Source organism: Falco naumanni, chromosome 1 (assembly GCF_017639655.2).
Source record: "Falco naumanni isolate bFalNau1 chromosome 1, bFalNau1.pat, whole genome shotgun sequence".
Classification (NCBI taxonomy): Eukaryota; Metazoa; Chordata; class Aves; order Falconiformes; family Falconidae; genus Falco; species Falco naumanni.
This window is the reverse complement of record NC_054054.1, coordinates 122,002,665-122,021,026: the sequence shown is the minus strand read 5'-3', so window position 1 is coordinate 122,021,026 and position 18,362 is coordinate 122,002,665. Positions and strand designations below refer to the sequence as shown.

At 40.7% G+C, this 18,362-nt stretch overlaps 1 protein-coding gene across 5 annotated transcripts; it reads right to left on the bottom strand.

The window, feature by feature from the left end:
* Window positions 1-5,577: 5,577 nt before the first annotated feature.
* On the bottom strand, window positions 5,578-17,479 carry LOC121082467 (phosphatidylcholine transfer protein). 5 transcript variants are annotated; one of them, XM_040581885.1, is made up of 7 exons: window positions 17,125-17,215; window positions 15,242-15,358; window positions 12,448-12,565; window positions 8,532-8,611; window positions 8,049-8,220; window positions 7,289-7,356; window positions 5,578-6,798 (listed from the first exon to the last, which is right to left on the bottom strand). In XM_040581885.1, the coding sequence occupies exons 2-7, from the start codon at window positions 15,242-15,244 to the stop codon at window positions 6,733-6,735; spliced, it is 507 nt and encodes a 168-aa protein (XP_040437819.1). In that variant the 5' UTR covers window positions 15,245-15,358; window positions 17,125-17,215; the 3' UTR covers window positions 5,578-6,732. The 5 variants fall into 5 exon arrangements, with proteins under 5 accessions (XP_040437819.1, XP_040437817.1, XP_040437818.1 ...); XM_040581883.1 differs by lacking the exon at window positions 17,125-17,215 and adding an exon at window positions 15,690-17,076; XM_040581884.1 differs by lacking the exon at window positions 17,125-17,215 and adding an exon at window positions 16,618-17,076.
* Between the last annotated feature and the right edge of the window lie 883 nt (window positions 17,480-18,362).

The window sequence follows — 18,362 nt, the reverse complement described above, 5'->3', positions numbered from 1 at the left end:
CTTTCATTTAATTTAGTTCAAATTTTCCAGATTTCTCAACAAACTCCTAGCAATAAGTTTAGTTAAAATAATAAACTAAAGCAATAATGCAAGCCTACAACATGCACCTTGTCAAAAATGTGTATGTACATGTTTCTAATATAGATCTTGAATATAGGATTTTCATATACTTGTGCATCTCATTGTGTACCATAGGAATTTAGCTCATTCAAGTTGGTCTGTTAAATAACAGCATTTGGAAAGAAAATAATACTGCCTTCTCAGAAAGATTCACACTGTAATTTCCTGGATTTATTATTATTAAAAAACATATAATAATTCAGCTTGGAAGGGACATATGGGATCATCCCATCATCTGGTCCAACCTGCAGACCAATGCCGCATCAAATTTGATGGCTCTGATTTCAAGGTCAGATAAATTGCCTAGGGCCTTGTCCAAATGAACTTTGAATATCTCCAAAAATGGAGATCTGACAGTCAGAGCAACTTGTTTCATTGCTGATTATCACCACTGTGAAAAAACCTTCCTCTATATTGTCACAAAATATTCCGATATCTACCAATCATAAAAATGAAGAACAAAATATTAGTTCTCTACTCAAGTCATATTTTCACAATAAACATACTAGCAAAGATATTAAGCATACAGAATTACTAGTCTGAAAGAGAAAATGGGCTAAACATACTTGTGAAACATACTTTATGAAAGGGAATTATATGTGATGTTTGTAATTGCATTTGGTGATCTGGCAGGTATTTCTAGGCCTGTCTTTGCTGAAAGACCTTAAAGGCCCCTCAGATTACTTGTTTATTCTTATTCTCTAACTTGTTCCAAATATATTTTAAAGTCCTTTTTCTAAATTACTGACAACCTGCCTGTCATTGTAGTGAATTAATCATTATTCAGTGATGATGCTCCTCAACTCCATGGTTCCTAGGACCATGCCTTACATGTTATCGAGGGTCCATTTATTCCCATGTTACAAGAAAAAAAAATCAGTGGAAGACAATGTACCCTTTCACATACCCACCTCACACTCTAAGACAATAGATCCTTTTAGTGTCAAAGTAATTTCCTGGTGAAGAAATGTTCTTACTGTTTGTTTTTATTTGAATAGGTGAACAGCATCATACAAGCCTTTCACAGGGTAAATGGGTTGGCCAGGCCATTTTGGCTTCTTGTGGGATCATGCTCTCCACTCAAATGTACAAATCAATTATATGACTTCCATGCTGAGAAAATACATTAACTTTAAAAATACACAGCAGCAGCCTGGTCTTAATAAAAATGCTTAAAACCCCATTCTTAAACCATCACTCCAGGTCGCAGCTGAACAAGAAACATTCATTTAGAGGCAATTACACACAATTTCTAGAATGCTTTGGAAGATATGTATATGCTAGGAATAATAAAAGCCAAACCCCCCACAACTCTAGGTGAAATAGAGAGACTTAAACCCTTTCAAGATATGCTTAGGTAGAAAGGCAGTGAGCCTTGTAACTTAACAGCAGGCATCTACTGAAAGTATGTACAGAGCACAGGTAACCCTTGGCCTTATATATAGAAGAACCACTACGATCCAAAATGTGTCATTTTAGGAACAACACAACCTATCAAAATGATTCATTCTCAGGAGTTTCTTCTGTAGATGAAGAATAATAAGAGAATTAAGCTTGGGGCAAAAACTGACTCTTCCAGTGTCACAAAGCCCATAATAGAACCTCTTCCACCTCCAATTATGAAATAAGCCTTAGAAAAATCTAAAAATCTGCATGAAATCTAGTGACGACAGACAAAGGTAAACTCACTTAAATCTTAATGTTACAGTTACTTGTGCTTAAACTGTAGGAACAGCTTTCTGTTTAACTAGTTGCACAGCTGGGATGCAGGAAATTTACAAGACTAAAATTAATACCTATATTCAAGGCCCTTCAACATAATTGCTTATTCTGGCATGTTCCACTGAAACACTTATTCACATGATGCAATTCTTGTTACTTTGGAAAGGAAGGTTTCCAGCGGAGAATCGTTCCCATTTAAAATGTTCCTGTCTCACAGCAAGACTCCAGGATACTTTTGTGATTCAGGTTCCAGATGAGAATAATTGTTTATGGTCAAGTTCTCAAAGAACAGGGAATACTGAACAGAGAAAGATGACATTCTGTTTATGTTTTCATATCCAATCCTAATTAATATGTTAACTGGCAGCTGCAGAGATGAATTAGTAGGATCCTTAAACACCAGCTTTATTTACCTTGTTGGTCAAGATTCCTCTTAAGTGTGCAGTTATAAGCCAGACTGATATGAAAAAATTTCACGAGAACTCATCTTGCTATAGATATTTGTTCTTGTTATTGCTTCTCAAAAAGCATTTATCTTCCATATAGTCCATCTAGATTTATAACCACTTACCTCCTGTTGTAAGCCTTCCTCTCTGTTTTTATATGGAACTTTTTAGTGTCTTTTGACCTTTAAGAGAAGAGTGAAAAACAGTTTTCTGTCTGCAAGTCTAGTAGTCTCCTCTGATCTTCTAGACTACAGTGGGGCAGTAAATTTGGTTATGGGTTATCCTCCTGTCTAGAGGAAGGCAAATCTGTGCTGTCAGCTAAGTGAAATTTAAATACCATGAGATCCCATTTGAAAATGTTCTTCATACATAGAAAACTAACGTAATAGAAAGCAAAAATTTTGTTGGGAAGATATATCGTCTACTTGTGTGCATTAATATCAGAAGCCTATCTCCCTACCTTCCCACATTTTTGTTCCACTAAATTATAAAAACATCCAGTGACCTGCTTGAGAAATGAAGTATCAACCAAATGTTTCCTGAGCAGAAACAACTTGTGTTTCCCTTTACACATCATCTTCTGAGAGGCAGCACTACAGCGATTGCGTTATCTGACATCATTCACTATGTTGACTTTGGGTTACTCAGAATCTTTCCTTTACATTACCTTCCAACTCAAATACAATAGTTTAGCAGAGAGATCACATGGAAGGAATGGATGTGAATGACTAGACCACAATGTGGAAGAATGGTTTATATTCACTTTGTTATACCACTACTGCTCATGGAAATGGGATGGGGGACCAGTCATCCTCCCCCCCAAATAACCACTTTATGGGAAGAACAACATGCAAAAATACGTTTTTGTAAGAGCTGGTAATTTTAAAACTGAAGTTCTATATGAGAAGAAATCCAAAGCTCATTATGATTTATGGAAAGTCTAATTATTGTGCTTTGAATCAGATGCCTGTTTATTGCCAGAAACTACAGCATTTTTCTAGTTCTATTTGGCTACTGGAAAACTTAATTAGTCCCCATTAATCTGTAGCATGACACCTACCGATCTATTAAAGGGGGTGCTATATAGAAGATGAGAGGATCAATCATCATCTAACAGAAACGCTTCATTCTTTTTATTCAAACAGCCCTATGTTTGCAAGAGATCACTCTAAAAGAACTACATACTCTGGTTTTAGGCAAGCCGATGGAAACAGAAAGCTAACTTTCACATTCTACATAAACAAACAGCATGGGAAGAGGAGTTCCTTTTTTTTTTTTTTAACCCTGTGCACCAGAACTCGTAATGCATAATGACAGCTTTCACAGCAGGTAGATTTCTGTTCAAGCCATCCAGAAAAGATCACAATGCATGTATAATTTATACGAGATCAATACTTAACCAATCATGAATAAAGCTCTAAAATGCTATATGAATGTCTTTACAACTGGAGACTGAAAAATACCAACACTGTCTTTCTGGTCATAACCTCCCATTTAGACAAGAAGCCACATTACACAAAATTGGAACTTCTTTTTCTTCACTAGTAATACAAGATAGGTGTAGTAACATGTACTTAAATAAAGTCAAGTGTCACAGCATATTTATGTCACTATGAAAACCCATGGGGACCTAAAATCAAGAGATCAGATGTTGCATTCATCTCACATCACTGGTTAGTTGCCTGTAAACAGATAAAAAGCTTTTTTTTAGCAGTTACTATTTAAACAAATGTGCTTTAATTTGGAAAGTTGTGTACAGCACAAGAAACTGCCTGTGCAAGGGTTTTAATAACGATACATGAGCAATGGCTATGTATTCTGTATTCTGTGTGGGGTCTGTAGATCAAGATTTCAGCAAGATTGACAGTGGAGCCATTCAGCCTCTTGAACGTTCAGTCTTACTGTTTCAGCCTACTGCAGACAAATGTATACTATGTCTTGATGACAACTGTAATGACAAAGATGCAATCGTTAATTTATGAATATATAATGCTTTCATTCTTTCTCCTGCATTCATTTCATTAAAGACCAAACAAAATTATGGATTTGTTTGAGAAAAAGGATGACAAAAAAAAATTACCTCATCTGTACATGGCTCATGTCTGTGCACATCCTCACCTCACTAGGTACACATTTCTTGTAGACTTTGAAACTCGTAAGTTTCAAGGTAGGTTTATAATTACAGGTCAGTTTTGTCCTACTGTGGTACAGACATCAGTTTTGTTTGGAAAGAACTGGAAATCACTTAGTTTGCATCATTGTTCCAGTAAGATTCATCCTCAGCTAGTCTCCTCTTAAATTGTTATACCAAGTCTACAATAGCTCGGTTTGCTTTTCTACCTTCTTTTGAACGATCTATCTAGTCTGGCCTTTGTTGTTTTGCTTCAGGTCCTAACTCGTATCCACATCCTATCACTTAAAAGCAGCTCTGGTGTTCCTGTGATTGCTTATGACATTTGAATTCCTACATACTTAGCACACTGCTAAAACATTTTCTGAATTTTCAAGGTAATTTTTTTAAACACAGCCAAAAAAAGAAATTTGAGAGTTAGTCTATTCAAATAAAACACCATCATATTCTTGGTATGATGGAGAAAACCCAGTACACAAAAATTCAGCTCCAGTAAGCACGTGTACAAAAATTATGGGAAGTTAAAAGAGAATTATGCTTCAGAACTATTTTCTTTGCATATATGTCCTTCATCTGCTGGAGAAAATGTGACAGCTAAAATTAAAATGGATTGGAACTGTAATATTCAATTCAGTAATGGTCTCCAAGTCAAAGACACTTGAAAAATGCCTAAACTGCTGGCAGCAAACTCTTCAGAACACATGGAATCCTGTCACAGCACTCTCCAAACTAGCCAGCTGCAACAACGTCTTTTACCATCACATACCAACCATACTCTTCACGCCAGTCACTCTGCTGCCTTCTCCTAGTCTCTCCTCACCCAGGGCATGCTCTCTCTCTCTCTTCTCTTGCTTCTTTCTTGTCTCTCTTCCTTGGCTGTTCTCTCTTTGTTAGCTCTCAACCACTTAACAGAACTAGCCACAGCTGCATTTTATATACATGAGCCAACCTGCTACCCCTGAAGCCAGTCCACAGCTGTGTATTATCAATGATAATTAACCCAGCTTCATTCCTCTACAGAATCCTACTTAGTTCTCATGAATCCATGTTACTCTTTCAAAAGCCTTTAAAAATAAAGCAGCCTGTGATGTCAGCCTGTCATTTGTGGCCTGCCCAGCATGGCCAATCTTAAATGTGAGATGGAACCACAGCAGCGCATGGATAGAATAATGATTTATTGGAAACCAATATTTGTAAAAAGTATAAAGGCAATCACTTCATTTTTTTTTTTTTAACAAGACAAAGCTACCCCATTACAAGATTTGTTCAGTAACAGGATCAGATTTAGTAATAATGCAGAATATTTTAAATTCCTGAGATTAAGGCCCTCATCTTTTGAACTCCATTCCTCCTCCCCCTCCCTGCTTCCCCCACAAAGGTACTGGAAATTTAATTTCCTGGTCAGTTGTGCTTTTTGTAGATTACCATCCAAAATTAGTTTCATTCTCTACATCAGCATGAAATTTAAAAATTCAAGTATGCCCAAGTTTCACAGCAAGTTCATTCACATTCAGTTGCAGGCATCCAGTTCAAAATTACTTCAAATTTCAAGTTGGTATTCAAGTTGCTGTATAGATGAGGCTCCTGACTCTGAAGATATAACTTGTTCCCCTTAAACAAGACATGGAAGCCAAGTCCTCTTTTTCTTCCACCTGGACATGGCTAATAGTTCTTACTTATTATACAGGGGTATTGAGATGTGAATGCAAGGTTTTAGGCACAAGTCCTTTTATACCTGCACTTAAAGCCATCACAAGGAAATTTAGTAACACAGAGTTTCAGTTCCTTTTGCAGACTTCTAGTAATTTACCTATATGCCCTTGGCATATTTCAGGTTTATAGCAGGCAGATAGTTCAAGAAGGACAAACTTGGGTAGCAAAGTGTTTGCTTCTAAGCAATGCAAGTTCCATTACTCAGTTTCAGTAGGAAGCCACGCTGCAAGGCCACAAAGGCAGATCCAGGCATAACACATGCAGAGAATTTTCAGTCCAAGTTCAGACGTTTTTCCTAGCAAAATCATTGTCTCTCATCTGACAATGTAATGTTTCAATCAATGGAACTCCTCTAGTTGACACACAGGGAACAAGGCTAAACTTAAGTACTTTCAAAAGGATGCATGTGATGTTGGTGCTACGTCAGTAGTTAGCTCTTCAGTTAGAGCTGGAAACAAAAATCTAATAAAATTCAAGACAAACCAACTAAAATAGATTTTTTTCCAATACTAGAGGTAGATTTTATCCAGTGTAATATATAATAGACACTCCTGTAAGCGCAGAGCTCTAGGAATTAAAACAATTAAGATCAACTTCAAACTATGTGCTCTTAGAATAATTACAGAGAGCTTTTTGTATATCCTTCAAGAAAGCAGGCACAGCACTCTGTAAAAAGAAAAGTGGAAAAGTCATTCTTGCACAATGTAATCAAGAAAAACTGTAAGCAAGATGAGAATTCCCACTATATATACCAAGGCCTTCAAACAAATACAGGACAAGTCTAAGATCTAGTACAAAGCAGCAAACCATTCCTTTAATACTTTGTGAACAGACTGCATTATTGAAGTTTGCTTGCATTAAGGCTGTTCACATATGCTCTGCAACATGGATTTATTGCTTTTGTTGCAGAAATTTACCTGCCTGGTTGACTAACCATAGGAATAAAAAATAAATAAAAAATTAAGACAACTGCCTTAAGAGCAGACAATAACAAGACACTAAAAATGGGGCAACATAAAAGCTATAAAGGTCAATATATCAATTTCAGGAAAAAAAAATAATTCAACCCAACATGCAGAAGACAGGTATGGATGCAGTGAGAACACTGTTTGAAACAGATTAACCAAAGACAATTGTGCTGTCAACCTTTACTTACCTGGGCAACCCAATTGATCAGCCATGATGGAGTACTGCCACTGGGATTAAGAAAATAGTACATGTAGACTAGAGATGAGAGAGAAGGTACCAGAAAGTTATCCAGCCATAGTCTGAGTATTAACTCTAATACCATATGACCAAAGCTGTTGGGTGTGCGAGACTGAAGTACCAAGTACAACAGTTGTGCTCTAAATTCTTCATAAAAAAAGTCAACTTTTACTGAAGTAAAATGTGAAATGAGTATTGCCGTTCCCAGTTAGCCTGTGGGAAGCTGAAAGCACTATGATATTAATTTAGACTATTGCAAGCCACTTCAGGTAGCCTGTTTTATAACATCATCTTTAAAGGACTAGTCTCAGGCAGGAGTCAATCTCTAGATGAGCCCATTAATCTATACATCTGTCAAACATGAAACTTAAATTATTGCTGAGTTAACCAGATTGCAGCTAGTATCAGACTTTACCCAACTGAACTGGCTAGCAGGAAAAGAAGTGCAGGCTGGGGAGGGGGAGCAGGGCAGGATGAAGTGGTCAGTAGTCTATTCTTAACTACCCAGCCCAACTGTCAAATGAAAGATTCTTAACAGCAGCACACTGCACTGGACGTTTCCAAAAGTTTCATTAATTTTAAAGTATTCCCAGAGCTCAGTACATCCACTTTACAGTAATTTCTTTTAGCTTAAAATTTCCAGTCTCTCTTTTACATGCATTTTGCCAATACATACATTCTCTGGCTACACGACTCGTGATCATACTTACATTTAGATCCAGTCTTGCCATCACTTTCAATTGCCAGTCTTTGCTTATAGCTTTTAACTCTGACAATACCAGGCTTTTCAGGGCACTGAGGAACAGACACATTCTGAGCTAACACAACCCAGATCTTCCGCCCGTCAACATCCATCTCTTGACATTCACAAGCATAAATATACTGTATTCCACGTTGAGGAGGCATGTCAAAACAGCATCAGTTTGACACATGATGAATTGACAAGTGAATTCCATTACAAATACCGGCCCCTTCAAGTTATTTCTTATGCTTCTACACAATTCAATCCTGCAGAGTAATAATTCAGCTATGTGAGCACCCACACTCTTCTTCATGCTATACATATTCACGTAAATGAGGACTGCAAGATCTTAGATCAAGTGCAGCTGAGCAGTAGAATCAGTACATTGTTGGGATTCCTGGATGACCAGGTGACAAAAACTGCAAGAGGAATGAAAAGCTTGAAAGGATACATCTCTCCCTGAGAAACCAAAATGGGACTTCAATTCCATGTAGATTAGTTTTTCACCATCATATGTCCTCTCATACAGTGCTACGGTTGAAAAAAAAAAAAAAAAGATTGTTAGGTATCTTTAATTTCTACTGCAACAGAACCATACATGGCATCAAGAACTGCTCAGATTTCTGACATAAGCACATTCTGCACACAACTTTTATGTCAAAATTGATATGTATGTAAAGTTGTAGCAGTAGAAGACATTAAAAAAAGTACTGCAGCAGGGTTGTTCAGGAACCAAATACACAAAAACAGGTGGCCTATTTTTCTGCTGCTATTGAATTCATTGATAAAAAGAAACAAACAAAAGGCCAACCCCCAAACCAGAACAATCCTGGGGGAGGCACAGTCAAATTCCTATTCAGTTAGCTTATTCAAAGCCTTTCCATCTCAAAGATTTGTCCTCACCTACACATATTCTGTATAATTCTGAGCCACAAGTACAGTATACATTTTCACAAGCATGCCATTCTCCTTGTAAATGATTCTGAGTTCACATGGAACTAGGACAAGTACTGCTTTCTAATACCTAAAGAGGTCTTACATGAGGGATTAATGAAGTTTGGAAAAGCTATTAGGAATTTCACAGCACTATATACAGGCAATAGTGAACAAGAAGCTTGAGCAGTTTATGAGCCTTCATTACACCACCTTCAGTCTGCCTGGAAACTCAATCAGAAGGCAGCTGAATAGGAAAAATACATATCTAAGAATAGACCCTAAAACATGGTAGTGACTCAGTCAGATAGTAGTGTGGCATGAAGGAGAAAAATTAGTTCAAATCAAACTACATAACTGAGCTTGAAAAACAGTGTACTGTACAGCTTCTTCCCTTGAGGCAATAACTGCCATTATCAGGGTAATGGACCTGACAAGCCACAGGGCTGAGCCAGGGTAAATTCCTGTCTGCTCAGGGACTGGTCATTACATGGGTGCAGTTAGAAGGGGTGTGATCCAGAAAGGGCATTCACATTAACAGAGTTGGCTTTTCCTCTTTTAGAGCAGACTTCTGCCTGCAGGGCTACGTATCCTTCAGCACTAATGCACACAGTCTGCCACATCACTTTCAGTCATTTTGCAAATAAGGCTAGAACAGACTGATAATCTCATTGCTAAGGCAAGAAGAGTGCCACAGATGGGAGATTCTTTCCCTATATAACATGCTCCAAACCAGGCTTCTGTTAGTAAGCCCTGCAAGTCAGCAATCACCCACAAAACCAGCTTCTCCTCTTCATGCTGGAGCAGTATTGGATGCACAATACTCAAGTGCTGTATGAAGCGACAGCATGATGCTACCCACCAGAGGTCACTGGAGCATTGGTTTATTAGGAAACCTCTGCATTTAGAAATAAAAGTAGAGCTTTTTCAAAAGGGATTAAGACACTATTTTAAAGCCCTCGATGCTCTTGTTAGCTACTACTAACTCAGCTACCTTTGTATCTGCAAATACAGAAAAAAAAAAAAAAATAGGTAAGTCACATCCCACCTGTATTCACTTTAGTCTGTCAATACTTCAATACTGGTGGACAGCTTCTGATCAAAGCAGAATACGGTGCATTTTAATCAATACACCAGAATTCACTTAGCATTTCTACAATAGATCACAAGTCCATTTTATTCAGAATAGGCACAGCTGCATTTGCTGCTTTAACAGTCAATTATTACTGTTAAATCATTGGGAAGTATGATCTCAATCATGACAATGTTGCAATCGGGAATAACAAGTTTCAGTATTGCTCAGGCCCGACTATGTTTTACCATGCCACAGAAACATATGGTGCTTCAGTCACTACTTTACAGTTTAGTCACAGCTTCCCAGGCCCCAGAACATCCACATCCTGCCGATATCTAGGAGCCTGGTTTGGAAGTAGCCAGGATAGTAACAGCAATGCAACAACAGTAGCAGACAGATACCAAAATTTCTGAGGCCTCAGGCAAACTCTTGGCAAGAACAGCTCAAAACATGACCCTCTGATGTATGGACAGGAATTTTGTCCATATCTGCCTCCAGTCAGTCCTTCCTAAAGAGTTTTGCTGAACAGAACTAGAGAATAGAGATCAGTTCCTCTTATGCTTAGCGCAGGAGCAGTCACATTTCCAGCTATAAAGGCAGCTACTTCTACTCGGTCAAGTTTTTATTTCAATGCCAGCCAGCAGTTCAGCAAAGAACTCTTCCTTGGACTGCCATTATTGCACAGTTGTAAGAGCAACAAGGCATGCAAACAGTAAAACAAAGGACAAGAAGGCTCTGAATGGAAGTTTTCTGGTTTTTTCCCTAAATGTGAAAGAAAAAACCCCCAAGCTTACATTGAAAATGATGACTAGCACTATTTCATCATACTTAGAGTTCTAAATAATGGGTGGGCTTTTGTGGGCTTTTATCAATTCTTAAGCTAAAGGAGAGTGTTAACATTATGCTTATGCACCTCAAGAGTTAACTTCTGTTAAATGCTGGACTTGAAGTACCAGCATAAGTATAAATTCACAGATGAACATACCATGGTCAGCAAGGATATAAATGCCAGCTCTGCAACATTATCTAGCTTTTAGTTTGAGGGTGTAGCTTCCCTCAACTGCTTCCTTTCTTTTCTCTAAGAAGGCATTACACTGAGAGAAAAAAAAAAAAAAGTGTTTAAGAAGGATTCAGTTCTTCTAAATGCACTTAAAGACTATTGAAGCAATTCAAGCTAACATTGTAGTTTGACATCCAATAGGATAAACTTGAGTCCCATTCCAACTCTTTTTGTTTCATTAATGGCAAAGTGGCCTTTGCTACAAGAAAGGTATTGCCCATTTTGGCAAATAACACTAATGAAAACACAGCTTCTTAAGCTTGACCAGGTACTGATATGAGTCAAATACGTGGTTCTCTGTATCAATACAGCCAAAGGCATTGCCAGTTATCATTCATCATAGAGCTGTGCTAGACTTAACAAGCACAACATTTAACAATTCTTTGGTTTTTAACACTGTTCTTTGTTCAGCAAAACACTTTGACCATGTTTCAGTTTTATTGGCCCAAACTGATTTTAACCACAGGCTTAAAGAGGAAAGGCTCCCCATCTTTAAAACAAATGATGCCCACATCAGCTGAATCCCTGCCCTTTCACTTGCCGCCGCTGACTTAAGATGTTTCAACATCATGTGGATATCCAGGTTAAACTCCTTTTTTCAAAGACATTAAATGAACACAAATAAATTAGTTATTCCTTCCTCTGGAAAAGGCAAAGTTACTATCTATTCTCTCAATACATCCATTTCTGATTGTAAAAGGTGCCAAGATCAACCAATATTTTCAGGAAAAGACATTCCATTGTGCATTAAACTGGTGCAAGCCACAGGAAAATTTCTCACGATGAGAATAACCGGCCATTGGAATAATCTTCCCAGGGAAGTGATGGATTCCCCAACACTGGACACTTTCAAGATTCAGCTGGAAAGGGTGCTGGGTCATCTTGTCTGGACCATGTTTTTGCTAAGAAAGATTGAACCAAATGATCATTGAGGTCCCTTCCATCTTGGTATTCTATGATTTCACTGCCCACTGCAATATGCAAAGATGCACAAAAGGTACCATCTCCATATCTCTGCAGAATGTTTACTAAAATGTAACCTAGGAATTACAACTAGAAGCGAAGAGGTGCTCCAGCACAACAAGTGGTGCCAATTATATGTTTTAACCAACACGGAAAAAACTAATTCCAGAAGAAAACTATATGGTGATTTTCAGAGTGCAACCTTACCCCAAAAGATGCCCAAGTCTAGCCCGAGTCTTCGGATGCAGCATCTTTAAAATACCTTTGAAGAAAGTTTTATCAGGAAGAGTCAACGTGGACATAAAACTTGCTTTTAAACCACCTAGGTAATCTTACCTTTAATACTATTATCCCATTGTTTTCTGAAGTTTAAGTCCATATAGAAATCCACACACAATTTTGGGGGACAGTCAGCAATATCACCAAAGATTTCATACTCATAAAGTCCTGATCTCTGTGGAAACAGAATGGGGAGAAGAAAAGTCACACAGGAAAGGGAAGTACTCTGCAGCAGGGAGAACAGCTGAAGGAAGTTAGGTGGGGCACATACTACAAATATGCTCAAGAGCTGTGAGACCAAGCGTTCAAAACACAATGCAAGATTCAGTCTTTAACCTCTCAACTTTTTGATCTATACATAAAAGTTTAAATTGACAGGCTGACCTGCCCTGCACAATGCTTGTTCCTTCCCTTACACGAGTACCCTTTTATTTCGTAAGTAGTTCCAAAGGGAGCGTGTTTCTTCACACACATACACACGCATGCCCTCTTCCATCTCCACTGGTCAGTCTGGGCTAAATCTTGCCCACACTGAAGCTTACCAGAAGCATTAGATTCTTAGGGCAAGGTCTCCAGATCCTTTAGAGCATGCTTAAGAATCTCAGCCATTTCGAGGAGGTTGCAAAGCACTGCATGATCTGGAATAAGTTTTCCAGCAAGTTAGGTATGCTTATACTTCAGGCCAATACAAAAACGCGTTACAATGTTCATGCTTATACAATGCACCATCATACCTGTTTTGAGTATTTATCAGCTATTTTCCTTCTGAAAGCTGTTTGTCTGCACTGAAGAGATGGGGTACAGGATATCTCCTATATTAATGCTTTTAATGTTAGTCTCAGCATATGGAAACTCCACCTGTGCCTATACAGCAAAGTCTGTATTATTGTTAGGACTAGTTCAGTACCGAATTAAAACAAGAAGAGTATTTTAAATATACAGTATAGGAGTCAAATTCAAGCACTCCCAAGGAAACTGAGGGAAGGATTATACAACATTCTATAGTGAATGGTTGATTTTTCTTCTTCTCCTCCCCTTCACAAATCAACCCTAGATGATGAAGATTTGATGTGCCCAAAGATAATAACAGGACCAAGAATCTTAAGCTACTTGTCTTCACTGTGGTTTCACAGAAGCATCAATCGCTAGCTTTTAAACTGGAACTGTTTAGCACCTGTGCAGTCCCATGCACTTATATCATCTTTGTAAAAGGCATCAACATTTTTATTTTCACAAGAAAAACTAATTTTGAGAATATCACACCTGAAACTGTGCTGAGACCCAGCAGTATATGCCAAAGCACAACACTGATGCTCCAAAAATAGTTGATTTGGCTTAAACACTATTTAATTCCAGGTCACTAATCAGAAACGCTATGTGGATTATCTTGCACATATGTATATTTACATTGTGTCATGTAATACAGGAGCAAGAATTGTGGTTTGCTGTTCTCTTCTAGTAATTCAGAAGAAAGTCTTACTTCCCCATGTCATGGGGTGGCTCTTCCACTGAAGAATAGAAGTCTTTGTATCCTTTTCCTGGACTTTGATTATGACTGCATCTTGAAATTTAACAAACCAAACTCACCCAAAACTTTAACTCTGCGCTCAACATGCAAAGCTAGCTGTTCATCAGTGCACTCACCGTTTCTTTGCATCCTTTAAATTCCTCTTAATTTGATAGAAAAAAGCCATGCAGTAATTTCCTCATTTAAGCTATCAGAGCTTGCCTCAAAGACTTTGCATAGAACTGTGTGCTTCGTAGCTCTGTGAGAACAGACCAGTTTTACACTTCTAGAGTAAAAGTTTTAGAACCACAAACTGACATAGTATTGCTTGTCTCTAAAGCTTTTGTGTTCTACCCAATAAGCAGCTGGGAGTGCCTGTAATACTTTTTGATTGGGGATTATCAAAAGATATGCATACAATATAGGTCTTAAAAGCATTTTTGCTATAGATAGAACCTCTATCAGAGGTTAAAATAGAGCTGTAGTGATGCCATCACATAATTCAGAAGCCACTAAATTCAGAGTGCACATGCTACGCTACCTCATCTCCTGACTTCACACATGGGACTCTACCTTACATTCAAAGGTAGGCTCCCAGCTGGTTCACAAGATCAGTTCAGTCGTTCTCGCATCCATAGTCTTCAAGTTCTTATACTGTAGCTCAAGACAGATCAAGAAATTATGCTGTTGTTAGCTACCAATTTGTTCCACTGCTAGACAAATCACAGCATAGATCACTAAATATCTTCTATTAAAAAGGTAGTCTTTTGATAACAATATGAAATAACAAATTATGATCTGAAAAACGAACAGTACATTACTACAACACAATCAAACTAGTAGACTGCAACAAGGCTTTACCATTGGTCAGGTTCTACTGTCTGTGTTGTATCTCCTTCCTCCAGAGATCAGACCACACTATTCCTCCTCCATCTGACCCCCTCTCCTACCATCCTCAGGGCTGTTTAACCACTTAATGGGAACGAGCTACACCTGCACATCATCTATGTCAATCAACCCACTGCCTCTGAGGCAAGGACACAGCTGCATGTTATCAATGCTAACGAATCCACTGCCTTCATTCCTCTACAGTACATCTTGCAGGAGGTAAGACAAAGACATTCAATACACCGGCAATTTACAATAAGAAAATCAAAACAAGAGTGAAATGTTTCAGGTTTTCAGAGGTGTATCAGCAGGAGAATCAATCAGCAGGTTGGAATACAGCACAGAGCAGGAAAGTCCAGGAGATCTATTTGTGTAGCCTGCAGAGAAGGTAGAAAGAAAAGGTGGAAAAAGAAGGCAACAGGAAATATAATTGCTGCCTTCAGCTTCCCGGACTACCATTGCTATAGTGGACTTGCAGTTCAGTAAATGTCAAAAGCCAACTTTTCCAGTAACAACTTTAGGCAAAGACCCTCCTCCTAGACTTGGTTCTTCTCATGTCGCAATCTTAAGCAACTGAAAGACAAAACAAACAAGAGATTTATTTCCCAGTAGAATCAGAAGACTGAAGGTCCCTTGCACCTTACCTAGTGTGTCCATCTAGCCCAGGGGTCCTCAAACTTTTTAAACAGGGGGCCAGTGTGTGGATGAAGTGGCAGGAAGCCATCTGTGGCTGCTTGGTTTCCCCCCCAACCCCTGGCAGGGGGTGTGTGTGTGTGGGGGTGTGTGTCTGTAAATACCAGGGGCCGGATTGAGGACCCTGGGGGGCTGTATCCAGCCCGCAGGCCATAGTTTGAGGACCCCTGATCTAGCCTAAATAAGGGTCATAGTTCAGAGGAAGACACACCTCTAAATGTTTTTCTAGTCGGCTCAATAGTCCTTCTATATAAAAGCATGAGAAGGAGAAGCCTGAGCTACTTTCCATCTAGCCAGCTTCAACCTATATGACAGCAGCAAAGCCACCGCAGCACAGGCTGCTGCGGTACAAGTCTCAGGGTCTCCTGGTCCCACTGGTTTGGCTAAATCCAGCCCCCAGCTTCCCAAAGTTACCCTGCCTTCCTTCACTGTGTTCACTTTGTTACAGGGCTGTGATGAGCTCCTGTCCTAAAGTTTCTGTTTCATTTCATCCACTCCAGAAGCAACACTCCATTTCAGCATCAGATCTAATCTTGCACAGACACCTGGCAGACACCGAGGCGTACCTTCGCTGTGGGCCCTCACTGATAAACTTGTCTTGGTACTGCCAGTCACCACACCCATGCAAATAGGAATATTTACCACCAAAAAGTTACAGGGTCTATTAAGTAACCTTTTTTTTTTTTTTTTTTTTTTAAATACATTCCCTACCCTGTTTTGCCTTTCACACCAACCTATATATTTGCTTTATTTGCTATTTTACATGACTGCACCTGAAATGATTTTTGGGAACACAAATACCAAATTTTCACACAAAGCAAAGCATGAAGTCCAGCTTTATAAGCTGTTGAGAGATAACTATGATCACCAAGCTAAAGAAGTAGAATATTTATATGGATTCAAAAATCATTATTAAACCATAAATCTGCATCTGAAGGGAAACACTCACTATTCTAATCACTTGAAAGTCAGTTCTGGAAGTCTAAACTTTTGAACTTCTTTTAAGAAGTAAGTCCCTCCAAAGAGAAGGAATTTCAATTCCAACCCTTCTGAACTACCTCCTGGTTTTACAAGGAAGAGCGGTGGAAAATCAGTGTGAAGGGAGTTTTGGAAAGAGGGAGAAGGAGGGAGGCAGGAACCTGCAGATCAGGAGGATGCTCCACCACAGGAGCGCTCAGGAGCTGGTGTGCGGGGTCAGACCTGGTTTACTACACGCATCCCTCAGAGGGCTCAGGAGAGAAGCGGGACACACGGAGCAAGCACCCCCTCTGACCCACGACTGCTCCTGCTGCAGACAGCACCTTCCACCAGCATTTCTCCTGCCACTAGCGGTCAACAAGTTTTAAGAGCCTCGCAATTCGCAGGTTCCGCCGGCAGTCTGTAAGAGCGGTGTTTACTGCAGCAGCGCGGCTTTCTCCATCAGCAGTTAATAGCACTACCCTGAAAGCTGCTTTCGGGGAGACTGGAGAAACCGAGCAGGGGTCGGCAGCGCCCGGACGGGCAACGGACCTCGGCCTGAGCTGTGCGGGCTCCCCCCAGCCTCGGCAGCAAGGCACCCCCGGCCGCCGCCCGCTCTGCTCCTCAGCCGCGCTCCCCCACGCAGGGTCCAGCCCCGCACGGGGAGGGCCCGCGGCACGGCCGCCCACCTCGTCGTACACCCGGTAGATCTTCACGCTCATGCTGTCCACCGTGAGCGACCAGGGTGGTCCCCACGCAGCCGGCGGCGGCTGGTCCAGCTCCCGGCAGACGGCCCGAAACTGCTCCTCGGAGAAGCGCCCCGGCCGCGCCGCTGCCATCCTCGGCGGCGGTGGTGGCTGCGGGCGGTGGCTGCGGGCGGCGGCGGCGGGCGCGGGGCACCGGCAGCCGCTCCGGGCCCAGCCAATGGCCGCCAACTGCCGCCAACAGGCCGCCCGGCCGGCCCCCGCCGCGCCCCGGAGCCACCGCCCGCGGGGCTGCCCGCTGCGCTGCGCGGAGCCCGTGGGTTTGGATCGGTGTGGTACAGACGGGCAGGCGTACGGGCGCACCTCTGCCCGGCAGGGGCGCTCCGCGCTCGCTCCCGTCCTGTGCTAGGGTCGCCGTTTGGCGGCCGTACGTGGCGCAGGTGGCCTTGAACCGTTTGGCGGCCGTACGTGGGGCAGGCGGCCTTGAACCGTGCGGGTCTGTCCGGTGCCGGAGCACGGCCATGTTCCGTTGGTGTGTTGGTCACAGCCTTTGCTTTTGGGTGGACAGAGATTGAATAGTCTTTGTGGGCACATGTATTTTTATTTTTTTTTAATATATCTATACTTTCACATTTGAAAAAGCTTTCCTTATGGACTGTTCATGTGAGAGTATACAAATAACCCATAAATGCTGTGCAGCTGGTTGGTAGGTATGTTTGACACAGGCACGGTCGCTGAGGCTCAGACAGCTTGGCAGAAGTGGCAGCAAAGAGGAGGTGGCAGCGGGCTCTGGCTCACATTGGACTGGGGTGGACAGGATGGAAGGGGACTAAACACTCACTGTGCTGAGCTCCCAGGTAGGAGGAATCCACTGACAGTGACAGACCTCACACCTTAGGCTTCTACTGAATGACACTGCCTATAACAGTACGCTCACGTTTCAGGCTAAAGCATTCAGGTCATCAAAACATTAAGTGGCCAAAGCTGGTTTTCTTCCTGGAGTTGTACATCTGTTTTCATTACAGCTTTATTCCTCTAATTCTTGTGAGGTACTCCTGTTGAACACTGTCTTCAGAATAAAATGCAAGCAGCTCTGAGCTGTGGGCCGTCATCAAAGCTACTGACTGACAAAAAGCCTGTCTGATAACACTAACCCAATGTACTTGGTGCTAACCTCTGTGCAAGGCTGGCAAAATGTAGCTTTTTCTCGCTTCCCTGCCAAC

What these genes read in the sequence shown, in the direction of transcription:
- LOC121082467 (XM_040581882.1), bottom strand. Translation starts at nt 17,274, where the DNA reads ATGGCAGCGGCGCGGCCGGGGCGCTTCTCCGAGGAGCAGTTTCGGGCC. An exon ending in TTGGTTTCTCAGGGAGAGAT is followed by an intron (nt 8,221 to 8,531) that starts GTATCCTTTCAA and finishes CGTGGAATACAG; the next exon opens with TATATTTATGCTTGTGAATG. An exon ending in TGGCAAGACTGGATCTAAAT is followed by an intron (nt 7,357 to 8,048) that starts GTAAGTATGATC and finishes TCTCATCTCTAG; the next exon opens with TCTACATGTACTATTTTCTT.